The sequence below is a fragment of the Xiphophorus hellerii genome, chromosome 21 (assembly GCF_003331165.1).
Source record: "Xiphophorus hellerii strain 12219 chromosome 21, Xiphophorus_hellerii-4.1, whole genome shotgun sequence".
Lineage (NCBI taxonomy): Eukaryota > Metazoa > Chordata > Actinopteri > Cyprinodontiformes > Poeciliidae > Xiphophorus > Xiphophorus hellerii.
The window spans coordinates 21,115,430-21,137,302 of NC_045692.1; the positions used below are offsets into that span (position 1 = coordinate 21,115,430).

At 38.4% G+C, this 21,873-nt stretch overlaps 1 protein-coding gene across 3 annotated transcripts in view; it reads right to left on the reverse strand.

Moving 5' to 3' along the window:
* Positions 1–3,002: 3,002 nt before the first annotated feature.
* Positions 3,003–21,873, reverse strand: part of LOC116711804 (enhancer of polycomb homolog 1-like) — a 34,110-nt gene continuing 15,239 nt past the window's right edge. For all 3 annotated transcript variants that reach the window (XM_032551334.1, XM_032551333.1, XM_032551332.1), the window contains 9 exons: positions 21,441–21,594; positions 18,930–19,088; positions 18,670–18,759; positions 17,948–18,096; positions 14,564–14,937; positions 8,596–8,747; positions 8,295–8,436; positions 7,139–7,559; positions 3,003–4,562 (listed from right to left, as the gene is read on the reverse strand). In XM_032551334.1, the coding sequence (XP_032407225.1) occupies positions 4,490–4,562; positions 7,139–7,559; positions 8,295–8,436; positions 8,596–8,747; positions 14,564–14,937; positions 17,948–18,096; positions 18,670–18,759; positions 18,930–19,088; positions 21,441–21,594 (1,714 nt within the window). In that variant the 3' untranslated portion in view covers positions 3,003–4,489. The remainder of the gene's footprint in view (positions 4,563–7,138; positions 7,560–8,294; positions 8,437–8,595; positions 8,748–14,563; positions 14,938–17,947; positions 18,097–18,669; positions 18,760–18,929; positions 19,089–21,440; positions 21,595–21,873) is intronic.

Consider the following 21,873-nt stretch of genomic DNA (forward strand, 5'->3'; position numbering starts at 1 on the left):
ATACAGTGTCGTACAAATGTGCAAATCTTTTTGACGGTTAAAGTTTGGCACACATAATTGTGAACATGGCAGAATTTCACGCAAAGAGAATTAATTCATGTGTTCATGTGGCCTAGTTAAAGTTTTCACCTCAACATAATTGCCATTTTTGGTTAAACACAAAGGGAGTAGTGCAAGAATGAATGTATTTCCATCCAAACACTTTATGGTGAGACACTGATACTGTGATTGCTGCTGTAGATGAACGTATTATTATTATTATTATTATTATTAGTTACGTTTTGCAACATATTTAGTTTTTTCCATGATTGAACTGAGATTCCTGGAAACTATACAAAGTAACTTCCTCAGCTGAGAGATCAAAAAGAAAAGCCAAGGTAAGCTGATTGTTAACGTCATTTTTCTTTTTTCTTCTACTTTTAATACTTGAAATACTTTCCAATATCATATATTTGCATTTACTTTGACTCATTCTGGGATATTTTTAGAGCGTTACAGTGAATCATTTATTCTAGGGACTTCTTCTGCTGTCTAAATATCAAGAACCCTCCAAACTCTCTTTGATGACCAGTTTTAGTTTGACCAGCTCACCCTTTGTGCTGTTTCTGCCTCACTGCAAGGCACAGTGGGACTTTAAGGGTGAACATCCACATGAAGATAAACTTTGAATACAAAGTTTGTCTTTTTGTTGGTAAAAGGTTATTTGATGATACTTTAATCACAGTTATCTGCCACCCCCCATCCTCAGATCCTCTCTGTGAAGAACAAAAACAGCCTCCAAAGCCAACACCTCCTGATGCATAATAGAGGAGAACTAATAAGCGTGCACCTCATTAGCATTCCCCAACAGTTACATTTGCTCTGCTGCGAGTGGCAGCAGTCAGTGGGGAGACGGACTTCCTCTGTTCTCATGTCAGAATATTTTTTTTGAATGTGTAATCAAAGTGGCAGCTCATTTCTGGCTCAGAGAAACACTAAACCCGAGCAAACACAGGAACCAGAACTTTGTTTGAGGGGTATTAGCACAAACTACCCCTGTGGTTTGATCCAGAAAGCTATTCAGGTTTTATTGACTGTGCTGCTGCGTCAGTGGCGCAGTTATGGTGAAGCAACTGGCACTAAACACAGATAACATCACAGCCTGTGTGTGTTTCATTGTTAGCTTCCTTTCTTTAATTCAAGCAAAACAAAGAGCTTGGTTAGCTTATTCATGGTAGCTTACCAGGCTTTTGTTGCTGGAAATCAATAAGCAAAAGCTAATTTCAGCACATCGGCAAAACAACCTCTGAACTCCTCAAAAACAAAAGAAAAGGAAGGTTTAGATTTTACTGGTAGTTATAACAAATGCTTTATGTCAGTTGTTGCAGGTAAGGATGGCAGAACCAATTATTTAGGACTTTATTGTTATTAATAGATTCTGATAAAAGGATTTTTTTTGTCTTAGTCTGTTTAATTAAAGAATAATCTTTACAAAAGTTATTATCGTTCTATGACAAAACTGTCAAAAAAAGTTAGTTTTTCTTTATCAACAATGTTATTGTTTTGGTCGGAACTTTTGTATTTGCGCGTTTCTGGTACGCCTATAAATCTGATACACAAGCGGCAAACGCAAACGACGGTTTATAAGAAAGCCGCTTTTTTTGTCCACCTGGGTTTATTTTTTGCTTCAAAAAACACTGAATAGGACTATTGTTGTGTTCAAGTCATGCTAAAAGGAGTTGGGATATTACTAAAGCCTAAAATACCATCTCAATGCTAAAGTCCACATTATGTATTTAATCAAAAAAGTTTAATGACTGATCAATAGTTTGTAAGCTGAATGAGTACAATAGCACTTTGCACCAATTTTGATGGTTAAATGACCTGAATAACAGACTAAAAACAATAAATATGTTATTCAATTTAGCAGTAAAAAGTTTTAAGATTAAAAAACATTTATTTTGTCGATATAGTTTTAGAAAATGTGATTAATTACAAGCTCTGAAATTAAATTAGGAGTGTTTTATTTCCTCCTCAGAGCTTCTGTTGCCACCAAGAAGAGCTGATGAGGAAAAACGAGATTCTGTCGGATCTGCAGTGAAAAATGGCTCCGTAACGAGGGTGAGGAGCCCGGGTTAACGCCCACCCTGCAGACTGCTAGGTGGGCCAGCTGTCTCACCGACGACTGATTGCTCTTCTGCAGCATGAATAATGAGACTGAAACAACCTGGGAGTGCTCCGGAAAACACAAAAAGAGAAGTTGAAGCAATTACTGTTGAGAGAACGATGGTGTTGGGCATCAGCAAGGAGCTTGATGCGTTTTACGCATCTGTAAACAATCCTAGAACGAGTATGGAAGTTAGGTTTTGATTTGCACCAAAACTGAAGCAGGCAAAGGTAACAAATACAGAAATGTGTTCAGGTAAATGTCATAAAGCTCTTAATTTTTCATTTTGTTCAACAATATTGTTATAGTTTGGGGTACTTCAAACATATCAAATCTTAAAGGGAAAACAAATGCAACTCAAATCATCTAAGTATCTTCAAAGTTGCTGTGGGCAGGAAGGATTTCCAGTAGCAGTCAGTCTCGCAACATATCTGAAGAAGCCTCTGACTGAAGATCATTACATGCTAACAGCTCAATACCCAGGCAGCACAGAAGATGCTACTCATTTTTTAATCTGTCAGAGATGAGTCAGAGATATTCCAAATTAAATTCCCCTCCTACATAAATAAAATCTCAAACCTTGTTTTGTGTTCACATGGGTTTTCTTTGATATTAATGTTTTGTTTTTGATCTTAAGTCGTCTGGAGACAATCGGACAACTCTGAGCATCATTTTTAAACTAGAACACAAAAACAAGCCATCTTCAGTCAGAGGCTTCTTCAAAACCGCTGTAATACTGACCACTACAGGAGATCTTGTGAAAAATACAGGAGGCCAACTGAAGTAAATTTGACCAGAAAAACGACAATCTCAACACAAGCAGAGAACCAGGCACATAAAACAGGAGTCCAAGCAGTTCACATTTAATGCCCTGGGCTTTATTTTCTTATTTTAGTGAGAGTTCCGTCACATTTTTTAAAGTCTTTTCAGCCTCCAGGTGGGACAAGTAAACCTCAAAGATATATTTTGCCATTGGACTGGGCATTCAGGTTCTGACAAAGACAAGAAGCACTACTAAGTAATGCTGCCTTTGTGCCTCTAACTCTTCACGGAAGAGACGACATACATTTTCCCCAAAAGGAAGGCACCAAATACTTGTGGTTTTTGGCCTCGCAGCCATCTGGAGATTCGTTTTACCAAGAAGAAATAAAAAGTAGAAAGAAAATAGGAAGTGAGAAAAGAAATTCTCACAAACACCCCTCATTGGGATTTTTTTTTCCTCTTTCCGATATTAAAAACTGGAATGATGAAACAGCGATTACTGCCCGTTCACCTCCCTTATCACCTATGCAAGAACAAGTAACAAATGAACAAAAGAATGAAGTCTTAAAAAAATCTTACAATCAATTTAACCACAAGGAGAAAAACAAAATACAAAAATAGCTTTTTTTGTTTGTTTTGTAAAAAAAAAAAGAAAAGAAAAAGAAAGTCAGATAAAACAATTAAAGGAGACTCCACTTGCATGAAAATGACAGACGACTCCTTTAAAAAAATACAAAAGCAGCATTGATATTTATATAAAACAACAAAAAGTCACAAAACAATAGTGCTTAAATTAGAAGCAGAAGCTTCTGGGAAGAGACTTCATCCCTGTTTTGTTACTTGTGTTTGGGACATTATAGGAAGAGGAAGAGTTGCTCCTCCTCCTCTGATCTGTATCACAGCTCACTTTAATGTGATCCAGGGGGGAAAAAAACGAAGCAAAAAATAAATGATATGAGGGTGGTGGTGGGGGGGGACCTGCTTTGTGTTCACAAAATACAAAAATACCCAGGAGTCCGTAGCTATCAAACATACACAACAGCACAGGAACCAACAAAGGTACAGTGTACAAATAAAAAAAATAAACTGAAAGCAACAAACAAAAACAAAACAAATTGTAAACACAGCACAATAAATAGATAAAACCAGCAGGCTCCGCACCATGCACGTGATAAAACTCTTCTCTGTACATCTCCTCTCACACTCGCCACAAGTCAACTTGGCTTATTCTTTTTTTTTTTCCTTTAAAGTTTGACTCCCAAGTGCAAAACATCACAAATGGACAGTTCTGTATTCAAGTAATATATATACATGTGAAGAGGGAGGGGGGATTATTACAAATATGTAGTTGCTGTACAGATACTAATTTATGTCATATTTATATTTTACATGAGTCAATATTTTCTTGACGGTAACAAAACCAAAAAAAGAAAAAGGGTGTAAAAAGAGATGATTCTCCGCTCCGCCCGCTTCCAGTCCTGCCGTCCCTTTAGCGCCCCCCGATGCTACGATGCACAGCACCTACAGAGTGGAGCCGCCGCCGTCGTCATGCCAACGCCGCGCTGCGTCGACACGCCGACACTACGTCACCTCCATGGCCACTGTGTTGTCTGCTATACTGTTCAGCGCCGGCTTGTCCTCGTCGTGGTTGTCCCTGAGAGAGAAAAACAGAGACGTTATCCCCCGGGTCGGGCTTAGGATGGGCAGTAGCCCAGGGCGACAAGTTTTTGGGGATGCTCAAAGATTTTGGATTTCTTTGTAATAAATGTGTGTTTTATAAACATTTTACTTTATAGAAAACTCAGGCTCATAAATTGTGTTTTACTATAGTTACATTTTACTAAGATATACAATTGTCAAATAATTGACATTTTTGGGGCCAACATGGAGCCATTTCACATGGGACGTTTTAAACCACCTGCTGATGTGTAGACCTATCTATTAATGTTTTGGAAGTTGCATGACTACAGTGTTTACTTTTATTTATTCATGTACATGTTTATTTTCATTTTCGGCACCAAAACTGGCTCTAAACCAGGGGCCCTTATCCTTCTGAATGCTTTTGGTTGTTATGCTAATGTTAATGAAAGTAACTGTATAGGAATCTTTTGTAGATAATAAGCATGGCGTGGACAAAGAGTTGAAATTGTGACATAAAATTTGTAAAATTTAGATTTCCAAATATTTCTTATGTGAGACATTCTAATTTAATGAGATCTGGCTTCTTCCTACTTCTTTTCAAACTGGATATAAAAATGTAGCTTTTTTTATTTTTAACTTTTTAAATGTTCAATCATTTCATCTTCTCAGTACAAAGCTCAACAGATCTGTTTGGGATTTGTTGTGGGTGACCAAGTAGTAAAATTCATTATTTTGACATATTTCCAAGTACATGTGAACACAGCAAAAATACAAAGAAAGTGGGATGTGTGTTGAAAAACTACATTATCACCCTGAACACATCAGAGTGCTTTTCAATCGGCAGAAATGATATGAAAAAACAGCCCACTATAAATCAATTCCAAACATTTTACAAGAAAAAAAAAGTTTGGAAACATCTTACACACTTCTGAGTCAGTGAGAAGAATGATTTATTGACTGCAACTTATATTGTTAATGTATACTGGCATACAGATTTATTTTGCAATTATTAAGGGACAGATTTATACAAGTTGAAACAGACAGCTTCACCTTCCAGAAGGATGACAGCCATAAATATATTGACTCAGAATAGCTGAATAATATTTTTGGATTTTCAACTTGCAAAAAACTGATTTAATAATTTTTCTACCTGCTCCCACCTGGATGCAGATATCTGGTTGCCAAAATGTCAAACTTGGTTCTATAAAACCCGTTTTGTTCGTGTTATAAGTTCTTAAAATTCAATCTGGAATAGCTTTAACATTTTTCTTAATGTTTTTATTATTTTTTTAAAATCTTGTCCTAATGAAGATGCCATATTTAAGTCAGTGTGTTTGCATTTTATTGTTTTTAATATGTTAAAGAATTTAACATTTTAATTATGTTATATTTATTGTGTTTGTGTCAAATTTCCTGTTTGGCACAAAAGATGCCTCACCTCACTGTAACCAAATCTACCTAATGGTATAATTAAAGTTGATTAAAAGCTGGCGTCTCTTCTCTGAACATCATTAAACTCTGGATGACCGGTTTACAAGGCTCTTCTTGGCTCCTACTTATAAATTAACTGTTCTTCAGCGAAATGCAGCCATTCCTGTTTACGATCAAACAACATTCTTTGTCTCCTTGTTCCACATGTGGGAATGGGAAAGAAAGGTTTCAGTTCCTCTGCGCTTGGAGAGCCTTCCAATAGGAGCTCAAAGTGTCACAACTTGTTTCACTAAAAGCTTTCAGCTCCATCTTAAAGGGACAGTGTTGTGTAAAATCGACTTTTTTGAGCTTTACATCATATTGTGTTATTCCTAATCATAAACCTTCCTGGATGCTGCTTTGATTCTTTCATGCATTTTTGAGAAATCCTTTAAATCTCCACGGCAACCATTCAGCTGTGTAAAACGCCTGGGTGGGCCTAACACTCCTCCTTGGAGCTCAGTTCCTTCAGACTAGCCAGCAGCAATTAGCAAACACCTGATGGAACTGCACATCTGCTGAGCTCATTATAGGAGCCATTTCTCAGTGAAATGCTGGTGAAATTGTTAGAGGGTTAACAGTGGAGCTACGTTGTGATGGCATCCTGAAAACGGAGTTTCAGAAAGAGCAGGAGTTTTTAAAGAGACAGAGGTGCAATTTTAAGGTGTTACAATACAAAGTAAAAGTTATTTTAAGTAAGCAGTTTTAAACAACTGAAGTTAACAGTTACTTGATTAATCTATAAATCTGCACTGAAAAATACATAATACTGCCCCGTCAAGAAACCGAAAATGGGATTCAATCGAACAATGCCAATGTTTTATAATAACTCCTGTACTTTGCGTATTTTTTATGTTTATTTAGTTCTTATCCATTTGTTTTTTCCACTGTTGTGTGGTGCTGGCTTTCCTGGTCTGTTATAAAAAAAAGTTTTGATCTCAGTGGGTTTTATCTGGTTCAATAAACTTTTAATAATAATAAACAATGAGAGCTACTCTTGCAGGTTTATTCGCCTGGTTATGTGGCTTCTTCTGACTAGAACTGATGAGAGAAATTTAATCTGTTCATAAAATATGATTTCTCCAAAATACCCAACTTACTCTTGAGAAGTGTCCTCACCTGGAGCTCATGTCCATGGACGACGCTCCGGAGACTTTGGGTATCTGCAGGTTGGTGGAGGTGGACAGCTTTAAGGCAGAGGCTGGCACGTTGCCCAGGGTCCGGGGGATGTGGCGTCCCGCCAGGCTAGCGGCCGACTGCACGCTCAGGCAGATGTTGTTCCCGATGAGGACCTGAGTGGTTGTGGGGGTGGCCCCAGCGGCACCGCATCCCAGCAGGCCCAGAGCCGCAGCGGTGGCGGCTGTGTGGGTGCTGGGGGTGGCGTTGATGGAGGCGGGGACGACGGTGGCAGGCGCAGGGACGGCGGCGTTGATGGAGGGCTGCAGGAAGGTCGGAGCAGCGACCGTGGTAGTGTGTGTCGACTGGTTGGTGGTGTGGAGAGTGGAGGCGGAGCTGCTGAGGTGCAAGTTTTTATAAACGCCTGGTGAGGAAAAACAGAAGAAACGGTTACACTTCCTGTTTATCTGCAAACTACCTCACTGAGTCATTAGCAGAAGAGAAACACCTAAATAATCTAATGCAATCCACCTCCAGCAGTGCTGCAACACATCCAGTGTTTATCTCGCTTATTATTCAGTCTGGTTGACACTAAACGCTGATGCAACGACTAAATGATGAGCTGCCAGCAGTGCTGGAGGTGAAGGAGGATGGGTAGAGCTAGGAAACATCAACTTACATCTGTGGTGTAATCCACTGAAATCCACATTTATATCATGTCAAAAATCCAACATTATATTCCCAGAGCGCTCCATCCTTTTTGCCAACTTTTAAAGTATAAAACTAATTATAAAAAGCAAAAGAAGATTAGTTTAAATATTGAAATCTAGAAAAAGATGGCTTTAAAGGAATAGGTGTAGAGATGATAAATGAATGCATGGGCAGATTGACAAATGAACAGTTGTTTGGCTGGAGAAACTGATAGTCTGGTTGGTTTGATGAATAAATTATTGATTTGATGGATAAACTAATGGATGGATGATCAGTTTGGTGGGTGAATAAATGATTTGGTGAATTTTTTCCCCCACGTTTGATGGATGAATGGTTTAGTGGTTGGATGGATGAATTGGTTAGTTGGATGGGTGGTTGGATTAACAAATGGTTTTGAAGTTGGATGAGGGATGGATGGATGGCATCCTGCAGAAAGCCTGAAACCCACCAGAACCGGTCAGAACCCCGTTGACTCCAGTCGCCAGCACCAACTCCTCTTTGGATTTGAAGCCGAGCAGCTGATCTGTGGTGATCAGGGCCGAGGCAGCAAACTGGGCGCTGGCCTGGTCCAGCGTTTTCGACACAAGGGTCTGAATCCAACGACACACAGAGAGAAAACGTGTGATCAGAAAGAACTGAAACAGCTGCACTCAGAATCTCTGATACCAATCAGGCAATTCCCTCACCACCCCACAGTATAACTTTATCTGCTCAGAGGAGATGAGACCAGGTGGAGGCTTCCTACTGACCTGTGTGTTTGTGGTGGTGGTGGTGGTGGTTGTCGGATTGTTGACCGGTTGTTGCTGCTGATGCTGCTTCTGCTGCTGGCTCTGCTCCAGCTGCTGCTTCTGCATCAGAGCCAGCTGCTCCTGGTGCTTCTGGTACTGCTCGGCGGTGAACGCTGCAGACACACAGAAACGGAGATCAGAACCAGATGATGGCAAGACAATGGCTTTACGGGAACATGTCGGTACAACGGATTCTAAAATCAATGCCAATGATTCAGAGAGAGCTGCTTTAGCAACTTAAAAATCAGTGAGTGATCAACAATCCATCTCAGAAGATGTGGTCACTTTCATCTGCATCTTGGAGAATAAATGCTGAAAAATATTCAAACTTTGCAGGTTAAAAATGGAATGAAGAGGCAACTGAGGTGATGCTGCAAATGGAAATTTGTGCTTCCTTTAATTAAAACTGTCTGCTGAAGATTGGTAGATTTTATAATGCGTTTAATTCAAACTCTGTGAAAACATCTTTATTTATGAAGGGTAGCTGGGTCGAAATGTGTTTGCAAACAAAAATCCAGAACCAGAGAGAAATGTTCAGCATCTTCCAGAAAACTCCAGCTTTAATTCTAAATATGCAGAGGTAAGAAAAAGTACTGATTCCTGCAGAGGGAACCAAGCTTTGGAGGATCTGTCTGGAATAAGAGATTTGACTGTTTAAGAATCTGTTATGCAGATAAAAAAAAACAATCCTGAATGTTTTCCAGCAGTCTCCTTTAGCAGAGAGGAAATTAATCAGCTTGTTTCACTATTCAACAAGAAACTTTCAAACTGGAAAAGCTGAATTCAATATGACTCCAGAAAAAGGTCTCAGCTTTCTCTCTCTAACTGCATAAAAAAGCAAAACAGAAGGCACAACGAAGAGCAACGGAAACAGAGTATTCACTTTTTGGTATTGATTATTTAAATCAAAAAGTGAGAAAGACATTAAACTCTATACTCAAAGCTAATTCAACAGGTCAAAGTTCAACAGAAAAATCTACATTGAAACATTTAAACAAGACAAAAGCATACCTGTCCCATTCAACAATAGCAAAAATATTTTTTGAACTAATTCCATTCAAAAGACTGTCACAGCTGTGGTTTCAAACTTTAAATAAAAATTGTGATGTTTATAACTTGTACTTCAAGATACATGTGAAGCTTCCATCACAATTGATATTCTTCCATATTTTGAGCATTAAACTATAATAATTTTTACTGTGAAGTATAATGTAAACAAAACACCTGATATATCATTCTGTTCTGCTGTTTTCAATGGTGATAAAGTAAAGCTTCAGTAATTAATGTGACCTTTTGGCTGGGAGTGCACTGATTGCAGTTTTACGGCCGATTACAGATCTTTAAAAAGCCGATACAGATTTTTCTTGATGCCTAATTTGTCTGGAAAGTCACTAAATATACCAACAAAGTGGCTAAGTTGACTATTGCCAATAGCGCACATGCAGACATTACCTGGACAGGAGGTCAGTCAGTCAGCTCTCTCAGAAAAAGGGGACAGAGTGATTCTTAGACCTTTGCAGAGTTTGATAAGACCGGCTTCACATGCAAATATAGAATGTGAACTCACAAAATTAAGGAAATCAGAGCAGATTTATCAGGACATCCCTACTTTCAGCTGAATAAAAGAATAGTAACAAGATGGCATTAAAAGTTTATTTGTTTATGGAAAAATATATATATAAGCTTCTGAAGCTCAATATTTCTATGATTTCAGGTCACAATATACCAACAAAATTGTTGAAAACCGATGTGTGACTTCTATATTGAAAATCCAAACTGGAAACGCAAGTAATTTTGCATATTATTATAACATACCATCTCAGATTAGGAAACCAGCTGGTTTATAAAACACACCAGAATATTTACTGGATGCTCATCACTCTCCTCCAAAAACAAGTTGGAAACAAAACCCCTAATTCATTTCCACAAAAAAAAATAAATAAATAAACAGAGTTGACACTCTTTAAAGGGTTTGGACATATGAAGGTAAAGCTGGTAGCTTTTGGCAACATGTTCTCGGCTTTTTAAACTGTTCGAACAGCTGCAAAGCCTTTGTGTTTTTTGTCACATACATTAGTAATATTCCTTGTTGCTTTAATTTGTGATATGTCAATAAGTTGGTCTAGTCAAAGTTTCTTTAAATGCCACACTGCTCTGTAATTCAGGAAGAATCAAAGCCATTTTAACACAAGATCCACTCAAATAGTCACATTACATTGCTGTAGCTTTGTACATTTGAGAAAATCATTTAGAAAAACTTTAATTTCTCTATAGTTACAATTCTCAGATAAAATAAAGTTGTTTAAATATTTGATTGAACTGCTTTAAGCGTTATATTTCAGTTTAGAGCTGAAATTATTAAAACAAACTTTCTTAACAAGTATGAAGCTCTTTTATGTGATTTAACCATCAGGTGTAAAACAAGCCCAGCTGCTGCCGACCTGTGAGCTCCGTCTGTCCACCTCCAGCAGTTCAGGCTCAGCGCTTTCAGAAAGAAACTCCCAAAAGGAAAATCTGGAATTGAGCTCATGAATTCATGTTTCTGCTTACATGTTTGTTATGAAGGACGGTGGAAGATAAAGTGGAGAAAACAGGAGGGAAAAAAATAATTGTAAAGTTCAGGACAACTACTGCTACACAATTAGTATACAGACTGCAACAATTTTTAAGCCTTTGTTTTTGATTGGCAGAAAGTGGATAAAATCTTTCTATCTAGGTGGAACACTTTTCAACACCTTTAAATTGTCAAATAAATAAATGACCAGGTTTATGCTGAAATAAACCAGACAATCAACTGGATCCAAAGACATATCTTTGGAGTAAATTTGGATTTGCATGTTAGTGACACTGTTACATTTTTATCCAGAAATTCAACGTTTCTTGATACATTTCTAGCCCTGAAAGTAGAAGTTAGCTCAGCTCAGAGGAGAAGTTTGTCTATCTCCAATTTGACTTGGAAAGACTTTCAGGTTATCACAGAAAAATGTTTCGGAGGTCAAAGAGCTTCACGTTAGGCTGGCATTCAGCTCTACTGTAGAAACCTGCAGATGTCTGCACTACGTGATAAAACACAAACATTACAAGAGCAAAATCCTTTCTAAGGGTATATAAAAGATAAAGAATGAATATGTACTAGCAAAAGAATAAATATTTTTACGATGGATCGAGACGCAGATGAGGACGATTCTGACCATTAACCTCAATTATCTTAACAGCATAAAAGTAATTAGTGACCTGGGTCATAACATTTACACATACAGTTAATAGCAAATATCACATGTGAAGAGAAGAAACACTCGCATAAGATCTGTGTCATGAAGGACGTGTGAAAGTAGAAGGAAATCTTTTAAAATGCACAAAACAAGAGATATAATAACACAAGGAGGAAAACAATCAGACCATTAAGGTAGCAATAAAGATCCCTTCCTGACTAATCTGATAATGAAGTTATTCCAAATTATTAAATAAGAGCACAACTTCTGATTGGCTAGCCATTGATTCCAAATATTAAAATACTAAACAGGACGGAACGCGATAAACAAGTTAGTGATTCTGTGGAAACCTTGAATCTATTTGTGAAAACTGAGATAGATCGATGCTGAGAATCTGCAGTAAAAAACTGAATTATTCTACACTGACAGATAAACACAGACCGGGATCTTAAGACACATTAGCTCTGGTTCTAACAGAAATACTGGTTAAATCTCATATTTACAAACGCAACATAGCGGAGCTGAATGCATCGCTGGACTCTTAAGCTTATTGGGTTTAGAGTGTAGTGATAATGTCACAGTGTTTTGTCATATGTCAATATATATATATCAAAACTATCCATCTTGCTCTGTGGCTGAAAAACCGGCTTCTGGACGTTTCGTAGTTGGGACTGTTTACTACATAAACAAACACCAAATTCTGACCAATCACACAAAAGTTTCGATTGCAGGTGGAGGGAAAAAGTTCACCAAGGCTGCTGTTGTATGGAGGGTCGGACAACATGAGGCTGAGAAAAACAAGACGTGATTTTCTTCACCTCTGTGACAAAAAGAACTGATTTTAGTTCTTCTGCCCTTCACTCTGCTGCAGAAACAAGACACTTATTACACGTCCTTCAGTTTTACCAGGAATGTGTTGCTATAGTTTAATTAATTTCCCTTTTCTTAGTGTATATGAAGAGTAAATTAAACATCCAAACTTTTTTTTTTTATATCTTTTCCCTTCTAAGCAGCAAAACCAATCCAGTTAGGAGCTGAATTATAACCCCTCCCCCCACTCCCCCCTATTTGTAGCTTTTGAGTCCAAGAGAGAAATGTGACTATGTGTCAGTAGGACAGTTTAAAACAAAAGTGCTCCGTTAAATCAAACAACTTCTAAAGAAGCATTAGACTGAGGAAATCACCAGGAGACGTTGCTCTGAATTCATCAGTGTCGTCACTGTTGGCTCTAAGTAAAAGTGTTCAGTATCAGAATAAAATTTTGAGAAAACCTAAAGTTTCTCTCCTGGATAAATTAAATCAGAACCCAATGAGAGACTAGTCCAACAGCATCAACAACCATCCATTAGGTCACAGAACAACATCTAAAAACAACTGACTTTCCTCAGGCTAGTTCTTCACGACTCAACCACGAGGGGGAAAAACTGGACAACATGGCCGCTGTGAAGCGCTGCTGTGACACATTTCCCAGAACAACTAAATGATCCAAGACTTCTAAGGTACTTTGTGAACTGATGTCAGGACGATAATACAAAGCAAATCTGCAAAGTCCACCTCTGATTGGCTCAAAAGAATAAACAAACCATTACAAATGGACGCGTTTCTGAGTCACCGCTTCAAAAACAAGATATCAATTCAGATCCTGTGGCCTTAAGTAGGCCGTTAGTACTAGAAAACCCACCAATGAGGCTCATTAGGAAATGCAGGAATATGTACAGTACAGACCAAAAGTTTGGACACACCTTTTAATTCAATGAGTTTCCTTTATTTTCATGACTATTGACATTGTAGATTCACACTGAAGGCATCAAAACTATGAATAACACATGTGGAAATATGCACTAAACAAAAAAGTGTAAAACAACTGAAAATACCCCTTATATTCTAGTTTCTTCAAAGTAGCAACCTTTTGCTGTGATTACTACTTTGCACACACTCTGCATTTTCTTGATGAGCTTCAAGAGGTAGTCACCTGAAATGGTTTTCACTTCATAGGTGTGCCCTGTCAGGTTAATAAGTGGGATTTCTTGCCTTATAAATAGTCATGAAAATAAAGAAAACCCATTGAATTAGAAAGGTGTGTCCAAACTTTTTGTCTGTACTGTATATATTTGTCTCTTTGATATCAGAGTGATACAAGAGTGAAAATAGAAGAAATCTACAGCTTTCAATAACACCACCATTTTTCTACACATTTCAGCAACTCTATAAAAAACAAATCAATTTACTCAAACTCCACATAAACAGTTTCTGACTAAATTACTACACCTTAAAAAGGAAACTGCAATCCTCTCCATCTACACAAAGCCTCAAATTTACATTAAAGTATGAACTCAGAAAATATCCAGAAAAATAAAAAGCATCTTAAAAGCCAGAAACAGAAGAAACAGCAATTATTAAACCCGGCCTATGGCAGCAGAAATATGAAACAACATTTAAAGCATTAACAAACAAAAGATCAGTCTGAAGTGTGCAGGCTGGAGAAACAAAGGATGTCCAAATTAATCCAAATTAACAGTCAATTATTTCTTAATGATCCTCAAACTAAAATCGGCTTTTAATTATCCCAGGAAGAACAAAGCTTTTGCACACAATCAGCAACATTCCTGCGTTCTAAGTGAGATTAAACGAGCTTCTTGTGAGGCCAAGAAAACTTTCTTTACCAAAATAAAGTAACAAAATGTATTAAATAGAAAAAGAGGAACAAACAGACTCACCATTAACAGGAGTGGTGGCGGGTCCAGTGCGGTTCTGGGCTCCGGAGCCTCCAGACAGAGTCCGAGTTAATCCCGACACAGTTCGGCCAAAATCCCTAAATCCACTGCGGGAAATATCCGCTCCCCCGGCGGGGTGCTGGGATAGCGTCCGTGGTCTGAAGTGCCTCCAGCGGCACGCCTTAATGTTCAAAAGAATCCGGCTGAGGTCCACAGGCGTCGCCGACAAGGGCCGGGGCCCGGTGGGGTCCGAGGTATTAGTTTCTGAGGTACTGGTGTTGGAGCTGCGAAGCGGCGAGGCGAGCGGTTCGGGCTCCGGGTCGGAGTCGGCGCTCTGGAGGACCCCCTGGTCGGTGTGAGCTCGGTCCATCAGAACCCTGGAACAAGACGCAGGAAAGTCAGTGGAAGGACAACCTAGGTGAAATCGCATGTCTACCCCACGAACCCAACAAATAATCCAATAATTGCCATGTGTCTTATTCAAGGTGAGGACAAAAGTTGTTTTAAGCCTCTACTTCTTTCACATGACATGTAACGGTTCATTTGAAAAGTTTTCATACCCCATAAGTATAGTAAAAAGGGGAAAAGGCTAACACTGAAGAAGTTCATCTTGTCGATGAAAAATGCAACCTACTGTATGAGGTGGAAACACCAACATTCTCATGGTGAAACACGGTGGTGGCAGCATCATGCCGTGTAAGACTTCTCACTACATGCTTATTTAGTAAGGTAAGCATGCTGACATATGAGAGCGTCCATCTGAAGTTTATGTAAACAACAGCTCTCAATAGGAGGTTAGGAACCAGTTAACATCACAGTAGTAACGGCCCAGTCAAAGTCCAGAAATGTCAGTGGCAATCAGTAGTGGTTTCACATAAATCGATCCAGCATAGGATTTTTTCTGACGATTAATCGGAAAAAATGCCATATTGTGCACATTTTTCACCATTTTAGCCGTTTTTATAAATTAGAAATATGTTAAGAGATGCAAATGGCTCAATTCCCTTTTTAAATAAGAAAATAAATAGTTCATTGCCTAAAATAAACAACAAAACATTCCCTTAATGGATACTTAAAAAGTACTTCTAACATCAACAAGTGAAAAGTTCAGCCTTTTTTGCTCAAATTATCTATTGGTTATTTTTTGATTAACCAAATTAATAATTAAATGGCAAGAAGTGTTTAACAGGACATTTATTTATTTGACAAAATTTGAACTAAAACTGCCACTGCAGGAATTCTGGGTAAACAAAAGCTTTTCTGTAATCTTAAATGAAAAATATATAAATTTTTGTACAGTTTTGATTTATTGCTCTAAATACGAGATCCTTTCAGCAAATGGTATTTTTTTTAGTCTGTATACTCTACTGACGATAAATCAATTGCTAAATTAGCTATCATTTCAATAATTGATTAATCACGATTAACGGTTTAATTCCTAATCCAGCATTTCTGACTTGAATGGAGAATTTCATTTCAACTCTCCAAATATCAATTAATAAAAAAAATTACTTCTGCACAGTTATGCTTTTCATTGTTTCAACATAAAACTCAAACAACCTACAATAAAGTCTAAGGTTGGATGTGAAAACATGGGACATCTGAAGCACCTGAGTGTATAAGCAAACAGACAGGAAAGAAATGTCAGGATAAAATATTCCATAGACGCTGATTCAGAGATCAGGAACAAAATCGTTCAACAGCTTTGAACGTTAACGCCAAATACAGCAAGATGGTTATTTTTGTAATAAATCAAGAGCAAATATGTCCTTTCACCAAGAAGAACGTTTTAATTGAGAGACTGCAGGATCACTCAGTCTCTGGGGTCGGCTGATAAGGCCGCTGTAAACAGAAACGGAACCCCGCCTGAGAACAAGATAATAAATAACCCAGATGCTCTCGTTAACAACACCTGGCACCGAGACAGAGCTCACTAAAGCTGAACTAGACCCAAACAGACCAAGCTGCAGCATGCGTCTCAGCTGCAGCTACGATCTGGTACCAGCCCGTAGCAGAACCCCGCATTAGGACCATCACCTCAGTTGCAAACCGCCAGCTGGGGCTGCTGGGAGGATGGTAAAGAGGTGCTACGCTAAACCTCAGCTCATCTTCCCTGCTGAAAACAGAAAGCGGCTCAATATTTGGTATTCTAATCACAACTTACAGTTCTCTGCTCTACAGTATGCCCTTTTCATATAATGCTGCTTTACAAACAGTCTTCATTCTATTTCAGTTGGTTTTTATGGATAACACCAACACAAAGCAGCGAATTAACTATCAATAGCATCTTATTTCACTGCAACTACAGCTACAAGTTCCCTGTAGCCGCTCTATGGGCTAAAACTGCATCTTTCTTCTACAAAAAAAACTGCTCGGTTTGGACCGATATCGTCTGCAAGCACATTTTGTTAAGCATTGCTGCAAATTCCATACATTTAAGTAGGAATGTACAATATATCAGCACTAATACTGGTGTCAGTACAATAAATACAACCGGGCTGATATCAACAACTGATATTTGTTTCCATCTTGGTTTGTTTCTGGAGGCAGCAGGGAGAAATATATAATCAGTTATTAGCAATCACAGCAGCATTAATATTGGATATTGATTAGGGCTGAAAGGATTAATCAGAAGTATTGTGATTAATCAAATTAAAATAACTGTCAATTGTTTTAGTAATAGTTTATTTGAGAATACAGACTCAAAAAGAGCCAATTGTTGAAAGAGTAGTGATTAAGTCAAAACCGTATAAAAAATATGTATATTTTACATATATCTAAACTGACATTTTACAAAAAAATAAATAATTTGATTTATTTATTTGAAACCTTTAATGTACTTCTAATATTGTATAGAAAGGTTTAAATGAAAAATCTTCAGCATATATTACTTTGATCCAATTAATCGATTCATCTTAAGAATAATTGCTAGACTAATTGATAACTAAAATAAAACTAAAATTGATAGTTGCTGCCCAAATATTCTTTTCTGTGCATCTGTAGATTTAAGGCATTCTAGCATGAAAATGTTGTTGGTCTGCCTCTAATAATCAGATTGTATTTAGCTGAATCTTTTGCTTCTTTGTCTCGGCCAAACAGCATCCCCACAGCATGATTTTGCCACCACCATGTTTACCATGTGTTATGACAATGTGCAAAGCAAGTCTTCCACCATATTTGTTTTGGTCTCAATTGAGCAACTTCTTCCACATGCTTAAGGTATATGAATCCCACATTCTGGTCATAGCACCATTTTTCTTATTCTGAATGCAACAAATAAGTTAGAATGCTAAAATTAGCTAATTTCATTTAGGTAAAGGTCATCATATCTGTGTGTTTCTTTGCAGTCATTAAGCAAGGAAGCTCAGGATGGAGTGGTGAACCCACCTGCCCCCTCTGCCCACGCGGCGCCGTGCCAAACCGATGCAACGCCACGGCGTATTGAGGGAGGTCAGACAGTAGCGGTAGCGCGGGTCACCGAGCCCACCCTCTGACGGGCTGACCCAGGGCCAGCTGCCAGTCTTATCTGGACGACACTGGAGAAGAAGAAGAACAGAAGATTAAAAATGGGAAGAAATCAAATCTACACTTCTACAGGAGATTAGAATCCACTGGTTTGAAACTTTCTTCACAATCTATAAAGCTGGAGAAACTCGAAATGACCTTTTGGGAATTATTTTAGTCTTTTAGCTAAACAGGCCTTAAATTAGAAGAATTTAAATCAATATGCTTAATGATAGGGTCCTTTAAATGTGAACTACCATTTACAATCAGAAACTTGGATCATTTTAACAAGTAGATTTCCATTGATTTTTGAAATAAACAACAACAAAAAAAAAAATATATATATATATATATATTTTTTATTCTACAATAAAACATTTGTGAAGATGGTAAAAATGTGATTATCTCAAGGGCAGAAAAATGTCAAAGTATTTTTCACCCTAACCCTTTATCACCATAGAAGTCAGAAATTAGCTAAAGAATCTCAGTTTGTGCATCTCTAGTTCCGTTCATTCTTGTTTTGTTGTGTGGGAGCCCAGCAAGCAGGCAGCCTGTTGTTAGCGCTATAAATAGAAACAAGCCAGGAGTCACAGGAGGGCACTTACAGCGTAATACTGACAGCCAGCCTTTCTCCTGAACGCGTAGCAGCCATCTGGGTCATTCTCCTCCTCTGCCTCCGAGGAACCTGAATGGATCTATAAAAAACAATAATAATCAAGTCAGTTACGAGAAAAAGACTTCAAATTGTAATATTTCATACTAAAAACAACATGAATAGGAATTGTTTATATGAAAGCAATCACAGCTTCTTATTTATTCTATTTTTTAATGCTAAATAGAGACTGTACTTGACTGTCTTAAATACCTGTGAAAACGGCTCTTCGTCTGAGCTGGGGAAATCATACTGGTTGAGGTCCTTGGGATTGAACACAGAGGGTCCTGAATGTTGAGGCGCCAACATCGGAGCCATTTTGGGTTTCTTCTCATATTTCCTTTTGGTTCGAACTGCCTCTGCCTTCTCAGGCTAGAAAAAAACAAACACAGACACAGAAATGACTCGTTTATCCTTCGGACTGAGCAAACCCTGCGACATTTTCAAACCAGAATCAATAATAGCTGCTAGCTCAGAGGGGAGAGTCTCTGCACAGCCTATTAATAGTCAGCAGGAACAACAGTGAGCCAAGCAGGCATTGATATGCAGATTGAGGCACGTGGCAGATGCCGCCGCTGAGCCAGATGGCAGCTATTCGCCCCGTGCCACCTTTCACCCAGACTCCCCCAGCGGGAAAACACTTCCCCGTCTGAACAGACTCTACCGTGATTAGTCGGATTCCTGTCAGCCTTCGGAGTTTGGAGACAAAGCAAACAGAGCGGGGAGAGGTTCTGTGATGGAGAACGAATCAACAGAGGGGAGAAAAAAAATGTTTGTAGATATAACTCGAAATGATAGTTGTATCACCAGACGTCAGGCATCTGGTAGAGAGGAAATGTTGCTCTCTGAAGCTGATAGAGCATTAATGAGCTCACAGAGGTTCTGACTAACGAGACGGCAAAGAACCAGAGCATTTATCAACAGCGTTTTATGAGAAAACATCTAGAAATTCTGTAAATTTAGAGTTAATTAGCAGAGAAATGTGTTTGTTGTCGTTTATACCATCAGCTCCAATAATAACATATTACTTTGAATCTCTAAGAATGTCAGAGTGCAAATATTTAACCATAATTCACGGTTTCCTCTAAAAGAACCACAAGTTGCTAGTTAAAGTTGCCTTTAACAACATTCTGGGTCTGGTGTTGGACCCAATCTCATCAGAGAAAAGTTTGTGAGTTAAGTCAATCACCAGAGACAAATGCCCTGAAGTCTGCACTCTGAAACCATTTTACATGTTTATTTTGGCACATAAAAGTAGATTTGCTCTCATTTATTTTGTTGCATCTATGGAAAAGGCAGTAATGAACACTGTCTTAAAAGCTTCTGTGGAACAGCAAAATCATTTCTAGAGGTTTTCATTGAAAGCCTGAAGAACGTGCAAGTGACACATTGACTTACTTTTGTAATAACACTTACAGAAATGAGGCCAAAACTGTTTCAATTAACTACTATAACCGTATATATTTACTAGCAGGTCAAGTTTCAAATAAGGAATAAAGTTAGAAATATATTTTAGTCTCTGATAAGTCTCAAATAGTGTTCAATATCACCAAATGTGTTAATTTTGATTAATTATATTCATTTTAACATGTAAAAAACTATATATATATACATAAATATATATATATTTTATACACAAAAGAGACAGGAGCCAGAAATGTTATTCTGGTATGTGTGTAAATTTGACGTACAAGTGGGAGTAACAGCGATGGAGGACAAAGTCGCTTCTCTTGTCCCACTGGGGTTAATTTTTGCTTCAAAAATCGATCTGACAGAACAATGGAAAACACTATTGTTGTGTGCAAGTTGTGCTAACAGGAGTTAGCCTATCAGCAAAGAAACTCAAGCCTAAAATAGCATCTCAAAGCTAAACATGAAGGAGCACAGATGAAGTATTATGATAAACTAATCACATTCAGAAAAATGCGGGCATTCAGATGCAGCTCGTCCGATCCTGAGGTAAACTGGGGTTAAGTGCCTTGCCCATGGGCACACTGACAATTTAACAAGAGGAAACTGGAGCTGAACCCCCAACAGGAGGCCTGCAGTTATTAGGCAGCAAATAATCCCTAGGTACTCATGCTGCTGCTCCATCCTGTTCTATCATCATCGCTCTTCAAGGAGGAATGATGGAACTTGCATCTTTTGGGTAAAAATAAACGGAAACTGAAATGATTGTTCTGAAATAAAGTGTTCACTGAACGCTGATGATTCATACTTGGCTGCCATTTAGAAATGCCAAAATGTGGGACTGAGTCAGCGCAAACCAAAACAGCGACCAGTAGGTACTGTTGTGTGAAGTGATGAGTAAAAACCAAAGAGTTAACATTTGTTATGCAGCGACTTCATGTACTTGAATATGGTGGAAACTAATAGAATATGCCACTTTAGCTCTTTATTTTTTCCTTAATTATAAGGAAAAAAACAAGTGAAGTTTTTTTCACTTGTTTTTCAATTGACACATCTTTCCTTCTCCCAACAAACTAGGTCTTTACAGAGACGACCAACTACTGACTCAGGTCTGTTGGAACTCTCCTCAGCTCAAATGTAGGTCATAAAAATCATATTTCTGGATTTATTGCTCTAATTTCTATGACTAATAATCAAAATCAGCTGAAAATAAGCTAAAGATATATAGCTAAAGATAAAGATAAAAGCTAAAGATATACAATTATTCAATTCAGTAGAATTGAAGTTAAGAGCGGTGAAGGTGGACTGGCTTACTTTCTTATAGTCCTTCATGTCCATGTGGTGGTCCTGGTGTCGGTACTGGTTGCTGTTGGACAGGGGGATGATGGGGATGGTGTAGACGGGCTTCACCAGTGCCCGCTGCTGAGCTTCTGCCATCACCTCTGAGCCAAAGTCAGGCATCACATTCCTGACGAGAGAGACAAACCAAGGACATTAGGAGGAGGAGGACTTCCTGTTCCTAGTGGTGCCAACAGCAAGAACACGGCGCTCTACAAGCATCCCATAAAGAAGTGGTGGGCAGAGCGGGCGTCTAATGGGAGCAGAGTGCTGCGGTCAGGGAGGGAACACTAGCTGTGATGCACAGACAGGAAGCGGATCGGGGGAACGGCAGGAAATTGAAATGTCACTACGAATCAGAGCCACTTCAAGGAGACGGCTCCAATTTACGCTGCGCCTGACAGCTGCT